A 17,408-nucleotide genomic window follows, 5' to 3' on the forward strand; every position below is an offset into this window, starting at 1 on the left:
AATTATGACCACTACCACCAAAATGCTCTCCCACTGATACTCCTTCCACCTGCCCAGCTTCATTCCCTAAAGCTAAATCCAGAACTGCCTCCCTTTTTGTTGGGCTTGTTATGTACTGGCTAAAAAAAGTTCTCCTGAATGCAATTTAAGAATTCTGCACCCTCTATACCTTTCGCACTGATTGTATCCCAGTTAGTATTAAGGTAGTTGAGATCCCCTACTATTACTGCCCTATTTTTGCATTTCTCAGAAATTTGCCCACATATTTGTTCTTCTATCTCTCACTGACTGGGGGTCTACAGTACACTCCCAGAAGTGCAACTGCCCCTTTTTTGTTCTTTAGTTCAACCCATATGGCCTCATTTGATGATCCTTCTAACATATCATCTCTCCTCACAGCCATAATTTTTTCTTTAACCAATATTGCCACTCCCCTCCTTTTTTATCTCCCTCTCTATCTCATCTGAAAACCCTGTAACCAGGAATATTAAGCTGTCATTCCTGTCCCTCTTTAAGCCATGTTTCAGTAATAGCTAAGATATCAAACTTCCACATGCCTATCTGTGCCCTTAACTCATCTGCCTTATTCGCTATACTCCTTGCATTGAGGTATATGCCATTAAGCACTGCCAAACTCCTTTGTTGCCTATTTTCTAGCCTTTGTTTCCTCTGCCTTCCAAACTCACTTTCTAATTTTCTGCCTTCCATTTCCAGCTCTATTTCTCTCCCTTCTGAATCTACGCTCAGGTTCCCGTCCCCCTGCCAAGCTAGTTTAAACCCTCCCCAACAGCACTAGCAAACGTCCCCACGAGGATATTGGTCCCCGGCCTTGTTGAGGTGCAACCCATCCGTCTTGTACAGATCCCATCTCCCCCAAAACCGGTCCCAATGCCCCAGGAATTTTAAGCCCTCCCTCCTGCACCATCTCTCCAGCCATGCATTCATTTGCTCTATCCTCCTATTTCTATACTTGCTATCACGTGGCACCGGGAGTAATCCAGAGATTACTACCTTCGAGGCCCGGCTTCTTAATCTCTTTCCTAACTCCTTAAAATCTGCCTGCAGGACCTCATCCCTCTTTATACCTACGTCGTTGGTACCGATATGGACCAGGACCTCTAGCTGTTCCCCCTCCCCCTCCAGAATGTTCTGCAGCCGCTAAGTGACATCCTTGACCCTGGCACCAGGGAGGCAACATACCATCCTGGAATCACATCTGTGGCCGCAGAAATGCCTGTCTGCTCCCCTAACTATAGAATCCCCTATTACCATTGCTCTCTTGACCTTTCTCCTCCCACCCTGTATGGCTGAGCTACCCAGAGTGCTATGGTCTTGGCTCTGGCTGCACTCCCCAGGGGAACCCTATCCCTCACCATAATTCAGAACTGAATATCGGTTAGAGAGCAAGATGCCCTCAGGGGACTCCTGCACTACCTGCCTGGTCCTCCTTGTCTGTCTGGCGGTCACCCAGTCCCTCTCTGCCTGCACACTCTTAAGCTGCGGGGTGACCACCTCCTGAAACGTGCTATCCACGTAGTTCTCGGCCTCGCAGATGCACTGCAGTGACGCCAGCTGCCACTCAAGCGGGAGCTTTAGCTTTGGGTGTCCTTCCTTTCCCCCTCGTGGGAATGTGTCTACTCTGTACCCTTACCATTTCCTCCTTGAAGGCCTCCCATTGTTCAGTTACCGTTTTGCCTACCAATTTTTGATTCCAATCCACCCGGGCAAGATCCCTTTTTAACTCACTGAATTTAGCTCTCCTCCAGTTTAGTATTTTTACACTTGATTGTGCCTTGTCCTTTTCCATAACTATTCTAAAACCAATGATATTATGATCACTGTTTCCCTATCCTGTCTAAAGCCTCACTGTGTTGCAACATATTGAGCAATAATTCAGAAATTTTTTCCGTGATAAATTTCCTCAGTCCGGAAAATTGTGAAATGCAACCGTAAGTAAATGATCAAAAGCAAAATCTGAGAATTGCGAGAATGCTGGTCTAAACTTATGGACAGAATATGGATTTTAAGGCTCTATTGCTATTGATGTTTATATCAGGTAAGGAAATAAAGATTGTAGTGTTAAAACAGGGAAAGGCAAACAGCCTACCAATTTTAAAACTTCAAGGAGAAAGTTTTCCTCATTGTTCAGCTTATAGTTTTTGTGAGTATGTTCTGGTTACCAGTGAGAGAATCAGGAATTATTTTTTCCAAATTCACTTTTTTTTGCCTTTATAAATCAATATAAGCCAAGCTGGCAAAATTAGCTCTATTGCTCTCTCAGCAAGAATATGATCTATACTTTGCCTAAAGGTAAGGGATAACACGTCAGAAGGTAGGAAATGAACTAAATAAATATAATTTTCATTTCAGTCTTCTAGAACTCTTCAGAGAAATTAAAAATGAAGCATACAGATTGTTTTCTGAAATAGTGGGTATATCTTTTATTAGGATTGGAACTTATGACAGGATTTCAATGTTTATCCTATTAAATAACACTTGCAAAAATTCACCAACACATCTTTCCCCCTTCCCCCTGTTGATTTGTGTTGTAAACCTGTCTCCAATTCACATACCAGCAGGTTCATGTACACTAAGAGGACCACCGGTGATCAATGGAACTCTAGCAGAATCGGTCACTGTGCACTTACAATATGACCAAGCAGATGAAGATTATACAAAAACCTGGTGTAAAGTGATATACGGCTTGTGTGTTAACATCACGGATACTGCTGGATATGTGAATAATCTGTACTTGGGTAGAGTATCCATCACTGATGATAAAAGTACCAGAACGATTTCCATAACCCTGCACCAGCTAAAAAAGGAAGATGCAGGACAATACCTCTGTGGAATACTTCTGTCTCAGCTGAACTATGCAACATTTGAGGTAGAACTAAAAATTTTAGAAGGTAAGGTGATACATAAATGACAACAGCAGTCTGACCAAACACATAAGACACTAATACATGGTAAAAGTCCATACTCTGAAAAGGATTTATCGACACACCATACAAATGTTTCAACCTGGCATGTAAATGTAAGCAACGGTTTTGGTTTTTCATACACCAATTAGTTTCCGGAGCCCCTGTTTCAGCATAAAACCTGTCATTGATTTTGCCATATTAGTATCAACTGTATAATGTAGGCTGATGTGGACTGAAGCTTGAAACACATATTGCTGTTGTAATCACTGACTAATGATTGCAAAATAGCAAAGCTGTTAAACAAGGACAACTATTAGCCAAGCCCTACTGTTAGTATCCTGGTCCTTGTATGATGCTATTCACTCTTTTTCTAAGCATCAGGGAAGCTATACAATTAATCACCATTACCAGTGTCTTTCTGAAAAACATTTGGCAGTTTTTTATTTGGTGTAGAAGAGCCGTAAATTATTTGTTATCTACAGAGGGCACAACTACATGTTCTGATGTGATTGATGCTGTAATGTTTGTAAGCAAAGAAAATGTGAACCCATAAAGACAGTACCTCTTTGATCAGCCTAACATATTACAACTATTACTAGGTAACTTAATTTTCTTGTAAGCCAAGTGCGAATTACAGTTTCAAAAGTAAGAAATACCAACATCAACTTGCATTTATATAGTGCCTTTAACATAGATCAACATCCCAAGGCACTTCACAGAGCCATAATCAGACAAAAATGGATGCTGAGCTAAAGGAGGAGATATTGGGAGGAGTGACCATAAATTTGGTCAAACAGGTGGATTGTAAGGACGGTTCTAGAGGAGATGGGGTTTAGGGAGGCTGAAGGCCGATGGAGGGAGGCACAAGAGGTCAGAGCCAGAGGAATGGAGAGTTCTGGAGGGGAGGGAGGTGGGGGCGCGGGGCTGGTCACTTGTCGGGCAGGAGTGTGTTGCAGAGATAAAGAGGGAATGAATCCATGAAGGCATTTAAACACAAGGAGGATCATTTTAAATTTGAGGCAAAGCAGAAGGATACAGTTCTCACATGGCATATGCAGCAGTTAAATCTGATTTAACCTAATTTCTACTGATCTGTTATTTCTACAGATCTGGGTTACCTCCACTGATATCAAGATTCAGTTATGTCTTTATGCCAATTAAAATAGTTAGAAATACCCTGCTATGGCCAGCATCTTAAATCTGGACTAGCACTTAAAATTTGATATTGTTGCTATTAATTTTAACTTAGTCCTTATGATTTCTTTGTAATTTGCCATAAAATATCTCAAAAAATTCACATCACAAGAAACAAGAGTGTCTGGGTCAAAAATAATTCAATCATATTGCATTTGAAATGGAAACCTGGTTGAGTCCAGTGACATGAGTAGAAACTCCATTTTGCATGGCGCGGTGAAAGTATTAATCAAAGATTACATTACAATACTACTCCCAACAGCTACTTTCATTTATATAGCAATTTAATGTAAAAAAAAAAGCGCCAAGATGCTTCACAGAAGGTGCATGGAAACATGAGTCAAGAAAGAAGAGATTAGGAATGGTGCCAAAAGCTTGTCGAAGAGATGGGATTTTAGAGGGGGCGTAAGAATGGAATTCAATCCAGAGAGAAGGATTAAATACACCCGTAATCTGGGCGCAAACAAATTATGTCATTTTAAAAGATCGATGAATTTTGGGCTTCTGTGAGTTACCTGTGTAACTACAATACACCCTGTCTCCTCGATCTTTTACGTCTGTGCATCAAATCCTCTCCAAATGAAACTCCGCCCACAAAATTGACCACACCTCCGACTCGCAAATGCGAATATCCTCCAATTGCGCTTGTCCACAGGGTGTCTCAATATTGTGACCAGATTTTCAGGCGCAACAAGAAACTATCATTTTTCTGGTCTTTTAATTGCAATTTTCTGAGTGTTTAAAAAAATTTATCGTCACTGAGACCTGCTCTATATTTTCTATTTCTTTTAGTGCAGTTTGATGGCATAAGTACAAGTCACATTAAAAATGGAAAATCTTCACCAATTGCAGGTTTTTAAACATGCTGTGCCTCATGTACATGAATGATGGTTAAATGAGTTCAAACTTAAATTTTAAGACTCATAGAAGAATTATACTGGTGCGGGTTCAGCGTTTTCTTGGGGCCCAGATTGTTTAAGCCAGTTTATGCCCATTTACGGCCATTTTAATTTGGGTGTATTCTAATGAGATTAGGACGATACTTGGGTGTAACTTGACATCAGCAAAATGGGTGCGACATTGGCCGCATTTTCAGGTTTAACTTCCGGGTTGCACACTCCAGGCCTAAATGTTTAGAAAGGGGAGACTTGCCACACTCTCAAATATTTAAATAGTCTGTTTATAAAGTGTTTTGAGGGGGAGATGTCCAATACTAAACTTGCAGAGTGTAATGAAACTGGAGAATTACATAATTAGCTTCACAAGTAGATAGTTGAATGATTGAATGTCACTTTATCGATGAAGTATGTAGAAACAGCATTCTTCAAATTGGAACAGTTCTGGCAGTGAGCAGGATTGAGCTTTTCAGTGTCTGTGGTTTCAAATGTATCAGATTATAAGTGAATCATCAGTTACATGACAATCCATGTTGATGACTATATTTACTTCAACAGCTTCTCCGACATCAGCACCAAATCCAATGTCAACAAACCTTAACACTGAACTAAGGTAATGCTTTGTGTGCGTTTACATCAGCAGATAAATCAACAACAAATAAAATGACGCTAAGTAAACTTAAGACTTGTTATTACAATTTAAGGGAACAGAATTCCTGGTGCTTGAATCACATACAGTAACATATAGAACTCTCATTGTTTATTTGCTAAGTACTTACATTGTATTTAACAGGAATAAAATAAATTGCACTATTCATTACATGACTATTATTAAGCACTAAGTGATATCAGTGAACTGTAAAGTAAAGGGTATTTTTCAGTGAAACGCAAGAGCAGGAAATAAGCAAAAAAGCTGGAAATCTGAAATAAAAGCTGAAAATGTGGAAACTGCAGGTCAGTCAGAATCTGTGGGAAGAACAGATAAGCTGATAGTTCATGTGTCAGAACTGAAGGGCATTACAGATGAACAGCATTTAAAAAGGAACAGAACAAAGGGAAGCGGGTGCAGTCTCCTCAGGGAGTCCAAAGGTGGATTAGGTTACCGTTCTGTGTGCAAGTGGGACCTCAAGCTCCCTGTTGCTTGCTCTTTCAATTCCCTGTCCTACTCCCATTCTGAACCCTCAGTCTTTGGATTTCTAGAATGTACCAATGAAGCTTAATGCAAGTGCAAGGAACAGCACTGTATCTTTCTATTAGGCGCTTTGCAGCCACCTGGCCGTAATATTGAATTTAATAACTGCAGACATTAACTATAACTCCCACTTACTCTTTGGCAGAAAGTGCTGGCAATAGGGGATGGGTGCCCCTGTGTTTCGGAGTGGGGAGGGAGAATGGGTTGGTGTTTGGGGGGGACCCTCCATCACAACACCATGCTGGCAGGCAGTCTGCTTTTTTCTCCTCCTGGGCCAGTGAAGCCTGTTCTGCTTTGCCAAGCCAATTTTTCGTCCTTCCATTTCTGCCTGCCTCACCCCTCCTCCTCAGCTCACATGTGTAACAGATTCGGACGTGACACCAAATGGTAATCAATGTCTCATTTATTAATAGTCAAATCAAATATGTAAAAGTACTTACTATTAAAAGACAATAATACAGAAATTAAAACAATATTACCCCATTTGATCTCTGGGCAGAGTTCGTAATTAAGTTGGCGGCGTGGTCGTTTTGAGTTTTCTGACCGCTAGGTGTCCTGACAGCTGTTTTTGCTTCTCTGGATCCTCTGCCCCGAGCTCAAAGGCTTTGGGTTTTTAAAGCCCCCACCATGTATGGAGAGACCTTTATAGATTAACAAAGTTGTTTTTCAAAGAATTCAAGATGGTCAGCTTGTTTTAACATTACTCATCTAATCACAAGTCCATTTGCAAGGTTGTTTTTCAAGGTGGTCAGTTTGTTTGATCGCACTAATCTAGCTGTCTCATCATTATCCTATCCTTTTTGCTACCTTTAGATGGTCATTCTGCTTTTTGGGTCATTGTTTCTCTTAACCACATAGCTGTCTGCCTCACCATGGGGTGATAAGGTTCAGTCATCATTCAAAGGTCAGTATTTTACAATTCAGCAAAATAGGCAACTTGCTCAGCAAACCAAGCAACACAACTTGCAGAGCATGATGGTTAATAGCATTAAGAAAAAGATGTCAAATTTGTCCCTATTCCCATTATTCTTACACATGTTCTCTGTACCTTGTAAATATCTTTAATTTCTTTGATTTCTCTCTTTGTACCTCCTATTGTCCCATGCTAATATCACTCCTGCTTTTTAACTATCACCTGTTTTCCACTTAAGCACTTTACAGGCCATTCTGTCATGCGCATGCATGTATGTGTTTTCTTCCTTCCCCTTTGTTCTGTTCCTTTTTAAATGCAGTTCATCTGTAATATCTTCCAGTGCTGATGTAGGGTCTGCACCTGAAATGTTAACTTGAGCAGGAAATAAATGCTCAGTAGATGCATCTAGAGAATGCTTAGTGGTGAAGAAAATTTTGACTGCAGCATTTTTGCAGAATTTGATAATATCTTCAGAACAGTTCATTACAATGGCACGTGTTATTAACTGGCAAAATAATTTTATTTCACTGGGCATTTCAAGGGCCATCCCATTAAGTGACATTCATGAAGATTAGAGCAGACTCCACAAGTCTTTTTGGAACAATTTCAAAATATGATCTAGATTTTGAAACTTCATGAACGTCTGGCTACTGGATGAAACCCAAGTCCAAATTGGTCCATGGAGTTTCGTCAAAGAAGAACCAGTAACTTCAGTTTAGTCCTTGTACCAATTTGTAAAATGTTGCAATCTTCATATAGTGTTGGTTAAGATCAGTTTTTTATGTTAGTCTTGCTTGTCTGGGTCTCAAGTTTATTGTTAGTGAAAATGAGTTTGTGCTGTGTTTCTAAATTGTACCTTGGAAATAGCTTTTATAAAAACACCATCAATCTTACTTTTTAATTTGCAGTCCTAAGCAAATGAAATGGAACTTTGTCTTCTTAGTCGTGGTCCTATATTTGTCCTCGAAACTTCTGGCTGCCGTTATTATTTTCTGCGTGTTACTGAACAAGCACAGAGTCAATGGTGAGTTACAGTCACTAGGCATCAAATATGCAATCATTTACTGATTTTACAATATGCAATAAAAGTACATTAACACAAACGGCTGAATAAAGTGCTTCTACATAGTGCAAGCTGAAGTGTAACATTTACAATCAACCAAAGTGAAATTTTGGATATTTTAGTACAAATCCTTTTTTCAATTTTCTCTCCTCTTCTCCTGAAGGTACTGACTCTTGCTGTGTATTGTCCATGGACACCAGCACCTCTTCAGTACCTTGCCCAAGTGGCCAATTTTAGCACTCCATGTTGCGATCCACCAACTCAACACAGACTGAGGTCTTCCTGGTCTTTATGACTTGGTACAACATTAGCCAGTGTCTCTACCCATCATCAGAGAGCCATGTAAATTAGTTTAAAAGTGCTGAGATTAATACAGTGAATCTGCTTTTACTTTGTAACTCATTAAACTATTTAATTCCTTTAAGGTGAAACTGCAAAAAGTGATTGAAAAAAATTGGGCCCCATCTGTCGGGTAAGAACATCAATCAATAGATTATCTCTTGCAAGCAAGTGTCCATTTGGGTTTGAAATCTTATATTTCAAATTCTCCCCACAAGTGTAATAAGTTGTGAATGGTAAACTGTTATTTAACCATTGTTCGACACTAGTTTTGCAGTATTCCTGATTTTACTCTGGATGCTAAAATAACATATGTTTAGGGTTTATAAGCTTGTAATCAGCTGTTAAAAATAAATCCTGGTCCCCTCATGTAATGCTCTGCACTTTCAATTGCAATATCACAATTAGTAAAATTAGCATTGGCCTATTCAGAAATTAAATTAACTGTAGTCTAAGGCTGACAATTTTTTGTTAGACTATCATTTTTACAATGCCTTTCCGCCCAACTGAAAATATTAATGGTTCAAAAATAGACTACAGTCCAAACACAAATGGTCACCTTACGTCTGCAGTGTTTGTGGTAGCACTCTTGCCTCTAAGTCAGAAGGTTGTGGGTTCAAGTCCCACTCCAGAGACTTGAGCACAAAATCCAGGCTGACAGTGCTAGAAATTATTGTTGATAATAATAGCATCTCAATGCATTCATATCGCATTATTTTAACAGTATTAATTGGTTGATTTTAAAGACTATTTTAAAAATATTAATATTTAAAAATATAAAATATTGCTACCTGTCCAGAATAAATTATTTTTGGCTTGAAAGGCATAGTTACAAATATGCCAGAAGATGCACCAAATAAAGTGTCAAAAATCAAAACTTTCTGAGGGGTGGGTATGCCCACAGAGTCCCTAGAAAAGAAATGTCTCGGGCCGGAAACTGCGCTGAGTGGTGAACACACATCGCCTGCCACTGATAAGTAACTAACCCACAAACTTTTCGCGGTCTTCTGGGCATCAACTTGCTTTAATTGAGATCTGCAAGAAATACAGCGATCGTTTCCGGGCTTCTCTGAGCTGTGAGAGGAGGAAGCCACGCCGTGAGAACCAGGAAGTGAATCTCATTCACAAACCGCGCAAACTAAGAACCAGGAAGTGCCAGATAAGATTAGTAAATGTACTATAATATCAGATAGAGAAAGTGAAATAAAGAGAGGATAAGATTAAACACTGAGATAAAAGAGACCGAAAGAAAAAGTAAAAAAAATACTTAAATTTTAAAAAAAATATCCAAGAACTATTAAAATCAGGAGGAATAAGACTTCACATTTGAAAATTCTGACACCCAACTCTCAGACTTTTTAAACAACTCTCTGACAGCTAAAAAGCTCCTTCCGGCTGAATCCTGGCTTCATTAATTCAGATCACCGGTGAATCAGGAAGAGCAAGTTCCAGATTTCTGCATTTGACTGCGTGTGTGCGATTGCCGGAAGTTGCCCTTCGATTTGCCCATTAATGACGGTGAACGATGTCAGGCTCACCATTATTTTACAAGCAATTTCCGGCCCCATGTCTTCAGCATTCACAGCCCCTTTAGTAATTTTGGACTGTTCCTGATCTGTCAGCTCTTTTGAAGCTGTTGGTCAACATTTGCTAGTTTTCTAGATTGGCACGAATGTACCCCATCCAGCAGGCTGTTCCTATCGTACACTTCATATGATCCATATGTTTGTGATATGTGGAAGCGTTGTCAGCCTTTGACTGCTGTCTGACAAGGAGAAGTTCCTAATTTAAAATAGATGGTGATTACCAACAGCAATGTTGGAAAATATTTCCTCTTCAGGGAGAAAATAACCTGGATGATTTTAAAAAGTCCACTCCTACCTTTTCCCTGTGTTTAGACTTCAGCTCGAGACATGTGAATAGAAGCTCTTGACCTGCAGACTCATGGCCCCATCCTAGAAAACAAATTATCGTCACTGTTCTATTGGGAAAGGAGGTGGTAATTATGGGTTCTATGAACATATAATACAAGTAGTTCAGATAGTGATAGCCACTAAGGACAAAAACTTTTGCTGTTCTATTATCTGAACACCCTTTTTAAAATTCTCCCTTTCTGCTGGTTGCGGGGGTGTGGGTGGGTAGGAATGTTTGGGTCTTAGGCCTTGCTATATTTGTCATCAGTGCTGATCCCTGATCTGATTATCTGGTGTATTGGGCATCAGATTTGCTTCCCTTGAAATTGATGTTCACATGAGCAGTAAATAATCCAAAATCAGAAATTGACAAACACTTCTGTGTGTTGTGTGATGTAAACATGTCACAATGTGCAAAGAAAACAAACATTATAGCTTTAATGTTGATTGTGAATTGCTGCTATTCCGATTAAGAGTTGTGGCAATACATTACCAATTAATCTTTATTTTTCAGAGCTTGCTACAAACATTGCTGTGTGGTACTTTAATAAAAGCTGGAATGGCAAATACCTTGTATTCTTGTGCAGCTTGTTTCCATTTTATCCACGGCCCTCGTGTTTTGGAAGCAGTAGAATATTGTATAGTTGAATGTGATGGTTTTCCAGTCCAGAGGTGTTCCACATGTTCTTGTGAGCCACATGTGATTCTTTGGGCTGAAATGCAACTCTATTAATGATTTGTTTAGCCGTGCTGCCCATGTACACAGTCCGATGTGAGGGGTGTGAGAATAACAAAGGACTTAATCAGGAAGAACCTTCACTAATGAAGTTGGGCATCCCAAAAAAACAAAGCTGTTCTTTTTATCGTCAACTTATTTCTTATGAAATAGATTTCATGTGTATATGTATCCCCCATGTTAGTGCTGGATCAGATAGCTTTTTTAATAGAGTTTAATGTGTTAATTGCAATATTTTACACTCATACAGAGGGCCATCTCCCTGGTTGCGGCAAGTGTGCATGAACTGTTTGTAGGTTGTAGCGAAGCAAACCTTTTGCTTCATGGGTGTCTTTCAATTGAAAATTGCTATTTTTTTTAGGAGAGGAAATGGAAGAGAAACTAAAAATAAAAGTTGAAATATGATGACAGTAACCAAAATATGCATTGGGCCTTTGTTTCAGGAAAATTATTGGTCACTGGAGTTGTTGCATTAAGAATGTTTTGGTTCATATTTATGCTGTAAAATAAGCTGGTTTATCTGTTTGTGGAATCAATTTTTATTCTAATTTTAACCTGCATCACCACATGGGGGGAAGGGCTACCACACACACCTAGCCCTGAAACAGTCAGTTCCTCTGGAGCTTGAAAATGGATAAAATGCGGAGTACTGTCTCTCCTCCCAACACAAGCACAGATCTTTGGTGCAAATGCAGCAGAAAGAAAATCGTATGATGTTACCTGCAGGATAGGTGCCACTCAGCTTTCAGGGACTAAGCTTTAAGGGACACTGTTGATAATTGTGTAAAACAAAAGGAATACAGCTACCTTGATTACACTTCCTCCCGCCCCGCTTACGGTAAAGACTTTATTCTCTTCTCCCAGTTTCTCCGTCTCCGTTATCTCTGTTCTGATGATGCCACCTTCCACACCAGTGCTTCCGATATGTCTTCCTTTTTTCTCAACCGAGGATTCCCCTCCACTATAGTTGACAGGGCCCTCGATCGTGTCCGTCCTATTTCCCACACTTCTTCCCTCACCCCTTCCCCTCCCTCCCGGAACCATGATAAGGTCCCCTTTGTCCTCATCTTCCATTGCACCAGTCTTCACATTCAACGTATTATCCTCCACCATTTCCGCCATCTCCGCCGTGATCCCACCACCAAACACATCTACCCCTCCCTTCCCCTTTCAGCATTCTGAAGGGACCACTCCCTCTGCAACACCCAGGTCCACTCTTCCATCACCCCCAACACCCGTTCTCCTCCCCATGGCACCTTCCCATGTGAGCACAGGAGATGCAACACCTGCCCTTTCACTTCCTCCCTTCCCACCGTCCAGGGCCCCAAACACTCCTTCCAGGTGAAACAGCGATTTACTTGTACTTCTTTCAATTTAGTATACTGTATTCGCTGCTCACAATGCGGTCTCCTCTACATTGGCAAGCCCAAATGCAGATTGGGTGATTGCTTTGCTAAACATCTCCACTCAGTCCCCAAGCCTGACCCTGACCTTCTGGTCCCTTGCCATTTTAATCCCCCGTCCCACTCCCGCTCAGACCTCTCTGTCCTCGGCCTCTTACACTGTTCCAATGAAGCTCAACAGAAGTTCAAAGAACAGCATTGTATCTTTCGATAAGGCACTTTACAACCTTCCGGACTCAACATTGATTTCAATAACTTCAGACCACAACCACTGTTCCCAATTTTCTAGGCAGCAAGTGCTGGTAATGGTTCTGGTGTTGCCGTTTACAGCTCCTCTAGACCCATCTTTTGTTTCTTTACTTGTCCCATTACCTCCCTCCTTGCCTTGCACCATCATCCCATTTGTCATTTAGTCACTCCTGCCCTCCACTCTATCAGAGACCTTCCCTTTTGTTCTTTCCTCCCCCCTTTCCCTGGCTCTGTACTTGCTTGAAAACTGTTTAATCTTCAACTTCTTCCAGTTCTGATGAAGGGTCATCAATCTGAAACATTAACTCTGTTTCTTTCTCCACAGATGCTGCCTGACTTGCTGAGTATTGCCACTATTTTCTATTTTTATTTCAGATTTCCAGCATTCACAGTATTTTGCTTTTGAGGAATAGAGGAGAGTGGAGAAAGGAGGACGGAATAGACAAATGAGAGAGATGGAAATGAGGGAAGGAGAGAAGAAAGATGTGCATTTATATAGTGCTTTCCATGACCTCAGGATGTCCCAAAGTGCTTTGCAGCCAATGTAGTACTTTTGAAGTGTAGTTGTCATTGTAATTTAGGAAACGTGGCAGCCAATTTGCGCGCAGCAAGGTCCTACATACAGCAATGAGATAATGACCAGATAATCTGTTTCAGTGATGTTGGTTGACGGATAGATATTAGCCAGGACATTGGGAAGAACTCCCCTGCTCTTCTTTGAATAGTGTCATGGGATCTTTTACATCCACGTGTGAGGGCAGACAGGACCTCGGCTTAACATATCCTAAAGACGGCACCTCCAATAGTACAGCACTCCCTCGGTACTGCACTGGAGCGTCAGCCTAGATTTTGTGCTCAAGTCTCTGGAGTGGGACTTGAACCCACAACCTTCTGACTCAGAGGCAAGAGTGCTACCACTGAGCCACGGCTGACACCAGGAGGAACAAATGAGAGAGGTAATGTTGAGAAAGAGGGGATAAAGGGAATGAGGAGGAGACAGTGACCTCCTAGCATTGTAGAGGTGATGTATATTCAGATGTTAACTGTGGAAGTACTTATACTTGTTCATTTGTAAGCTTGCGTGTTATAATATTTTGACTGCCTGTAAATTGTGTTAAATGATACAGCTATCTATCCAATATTAAACCTGCAAAATCTCCTGTCAGTGATTGACTATTCACTTTCATCTTGATTCAGTTATTCAGTATCAACAAACTAGTGATCTCAATTTACTTGGGCATTTTCACAAATGAGTCCATTACTGAATACTCCCTGAAATAAAATCTAATATCAAAACATTTGGGATTAAATAATTGAGCAATTACATGTATTATTGTAATGCATATCATTGCTCAACAATTTAATCCCAATTGCTATTCAACAAGACTTTCAACATGTTAAAGCTGCTGAGTAAAGGACACAGTTAGCAGTTATGAGAATATAATTTGAGTTAGGTACAATTTACAGCACAGACGCAGGCCATTCAGCCCAACTGGTCTATGCTGGCATTTACGCTCCACACAAGCCTCCTCCCACTCTACTTCATCCTATCAATATATCCTTCTATTCTTTTCTCCCTCATGTACTTATCTTTCTTTTATATATTTGTTCTCTTGATGCTGGCAACATTGGCATGGCTGCATTTATTGCCTATCCCTAGATGCCCTCAGAAGGTGGTTGGCCTTCTCTTTAAACCATTGCAGTCCTTGTGGTGAGATGAATGTGTTGAAAGTTTTCATCCCTACATCTCACGTATTCCCATTAAAACCTTTGTTCAGTTTCCCTCTTCATTATCAACTCTGGTTATTCCTCTTGAGTATCAATATCCTGTAATAAAAAGTAAAATTTCAGTAGAGGCAGACTCCCGTTAGACACTGGTTTTAGTGTGAGCTCCCTCTAGTGATTTTGCGTCATGTTTCTATCTAATCAATGAAAACAAAATCTTCACCTACATGTGATAACATAATTTATCACTAGATGGGGCTATAATGTAAGTAATCAAACACAGCTCATCTCTTCAGACAAATGTATTTGCCTCTGTATTAATTTTATTTGCAGAATTGTTTGATGCAATAGGTAGATTGTACTGAATATGAGACAGTGAAAACATTCTAGTTGCAGAACAGAGATGACACAGGCATGATGCACCGAATGACCGCCTCTGATGTATGATTCTTTGAACACAACTCAATCTAAATATTGAGCACTGGTTAAGCTATGTAGGGCACCAGTCAATTTAGATGTTCAGAATAGTTTATTTTAAAGTCAAGTAGGATTTACATAAAGAGATCATAGCAGATTCACCAGAATGCTACCAGGGCTTCAAGGGTTAAATTATGAGGAGAGATTACATAAACTAGGTTTGTATTCCCTGGAATACGGAAGGTTAAGGGGTGAGTTGATTGAGGTTGTATAGATTTTGACAGGAATTGATAGGGTAGATAGAGAGAAACTTTTTCCGCTGGCGGGGGAGTCCAGGACAGGGAGACGTAACCTTAAAATCAGAGCCGAGTCATCCAGGATAGAAGTTAGAAAACATTTCTTCACACAAAGGGTGATAGAAGTGTGGAACTCTCTCCCACAAAAAGCAGTAGATGCTAGCTCAATTATTAATTTTGAATCTGAGATTGATAGATTTTTGCTAGCCAAGGATATTAAGGGGTATGGAGTCAAGGTGGGTAAATGGAATTAGGGGACAGATCAGCCATGATCTCATTGAATGGCGGAACAGGCTCGAGGGGCTGAATGGCCTCCTCCTATTCCTATGTTCCTACAAGTAAATTGAAGATACACAATAGTGTTTGGAAGTTTATATGCAGTATTTTCTGTCCATTGACGATGAATGAGTGGAAAATCTAGCCCAAATTAGCCATAATAAGGTAAAGCTTAACTCATCTGATACTGTATATCTGTACGGCAATGGATAGTAGTGACAGAACTCATTCACTAAACGGGTTGAAGAAATTGTTACGTATATCTAGATCATGTCAGAGGCTGGTATCTATTTTCAGACCTGCATCCAAGAGTTGTGACTCCTTGGAACCAGCACTTTCTCTTAATAGTGGGGTTATCTTGCTTATTTGTCAGTATTTATGCTGCACTACCACTGCTGGCATCTGAAGGAAAGGAACTAAAGAGATATGGAAAAAAGGTGGCCACATGGGATTAGGACTACTGCTCATGGTGGATGAAAAACACCAATGAAAACTGGTTGGGCAGAACGGTCTGTTTCCATGTTGTAATTTCAATGTAATGGTATGTAATCTCTTTAGCGGCTAACATAAAAGGGAACCCAGAAGTCTTTTACATATAAACATATAAATAGTAAAAGGATAGTAAAAGGGTAGTCAAAGGAAGGGTGGAACTGATGAGGGACAAAAAAGGAGATCATCTTGTGGAGGCAGAGGGCATGACTGAGGCACTAAATGAATACTTTGCATAGGTCTTCATTAGAGAAGAGGGTGCTGCCATTGTAGCAGTAAAGGAGGAGGTAGTAGCGATATTGGATAGGATAAAAATAGATAAATAGATAAAGTGGAGGTACTTAAAAGATTGGCAGTACTCAAAGTAGAAAAGTCACCCGGTCCAGATGGGATGCATCCTAGGTTACTGAGGGAAGTAGAGAGGAAATTACCAAGGCCCTGGCCACAATCTTCCAATCTTCCTTAGATATGGAGATGGTGCCAGAGGACTGGAGGATTGCAAATGTTACACAAAAGGGGAGAGGGATAAACCTGGCAATTACAGGCCAGTCAGCCTAACATCGGTGGTGGAGAAACTTTTAGAGATAATAATCCAGGACAAAATTAATTGGTACTTGGAAAAATATGGGCTAATAAATGAAAGTCAGCACAGATTTGTTAAAGGAAAATCATGTTTGACTAACTTGATTGAGTTCTTTGAAGTAACTGAGAGGGTTGATGAGGGTAGTTCGGTTGATGTTGTGTACATGGATTTTCAAAAGGAATTTGCTAAAGTACCACATAATAGACTTGTTAGCAAAATTAAGGCCCATGGGATTAAATGGACAGTGACAGCATGGATACAAAATTGGCTAGGGGACATAAAGCAGAGAGTAGTGGTGAAAGGTTTCAGACTGGAGGGCATTATACAATGTTTCCCAAGGGTCAGAATTAGGACCAATATGTTGATATATATTAATGACCTGGACTAGGGTATAGAGGGTATAATTTAAAAGTTTACAGATGACACAAAACTGGGAAATGTAATAAACAATGTGGATGATAGTAACAGACTTCAGGTGGACATAGACAGATTGGTGAAATGGGCAGACACATGGCGGATGAAATTTAACGCAGAGAAGCGTGGTGATGTATTTTGGTGGAAAGAATGAGGAGAGGCAATGTAAACTAAATTTTGAAGGGTGTGCAGGGACAGAGAGATCTGGGGGTGTACATACACAAATCTTTGAAGGTGGCAGGACATGTTGAGAAGGCTATTAAAAAGCATATGGGATCCTGGGCTTTATTAATAGAGGCATAAGAGTGCAACAGCAAGAAAGTTTTACCTTTAACACTGGTTAGGCCCCAGCTCGAGTATTGTGTTCAATTCTGGGCACCACACTT

The 17,408-nt window shown here is 40.3% G+C and overlaps 1 protein-coding gene across 2 annotated transcripts; it reads left to right on the forward strand.

The window, feature by feature from the left end:
- Positions 1–1,954: 1,954 nt before the first annotated feature.
- On the forward strand, positions 1,955–13,987 carry LOC137344718 (CMRF35-like molecule 8). 2 transcript variants are annotated; one of them, XM_068007848.1, is made up of 6 exons: positions 1,955–2,056; positions 2,577–2,909; positions 5,573–5,627; positions 8,028–8,143; positions 8,608–8,654; positions 13,198–13,987. In XM_068007848.1, exons 1-5 carry the CDS (start codon positions 2,017–2,019, stop codon positions 8,628–8,630), a joined length of 567 nt encoding a protein of 188 aa, XP_067863949.1. In that variant the 5' UTR covers positions 1,955–2,016; the 3' UTR covers positions 8,631–8,654; positions 13,198–13,987. The 2 variants fall into 2 exon arrangements, with proteins under 2 accessions (XP_067863949.1, XP_067863950.1); XM_068007849.1 differs by having other exon boundaries at positions 2,580–2,909.
- The last annotated feature ends 3,421 nt before the right edge of the window (positions 13,988–17,408 follow it).

This window comes from Heptranchias perlo, chromosome 27, assembly GCF_035084215.1.
Source record: "Heptranchias perlo isolate sHepPer1 chromosome 27, sHepPer1.hap1, whole genome shotgun sequence".
Classification (NCBI taxonomy): domain Eukaryota; kingdom Metazoa; phylum Chordata; class Chondrichthyes; order Hexanchiformes; family Hexanchidae; genus Heptranchias; species Heptranchias perlo.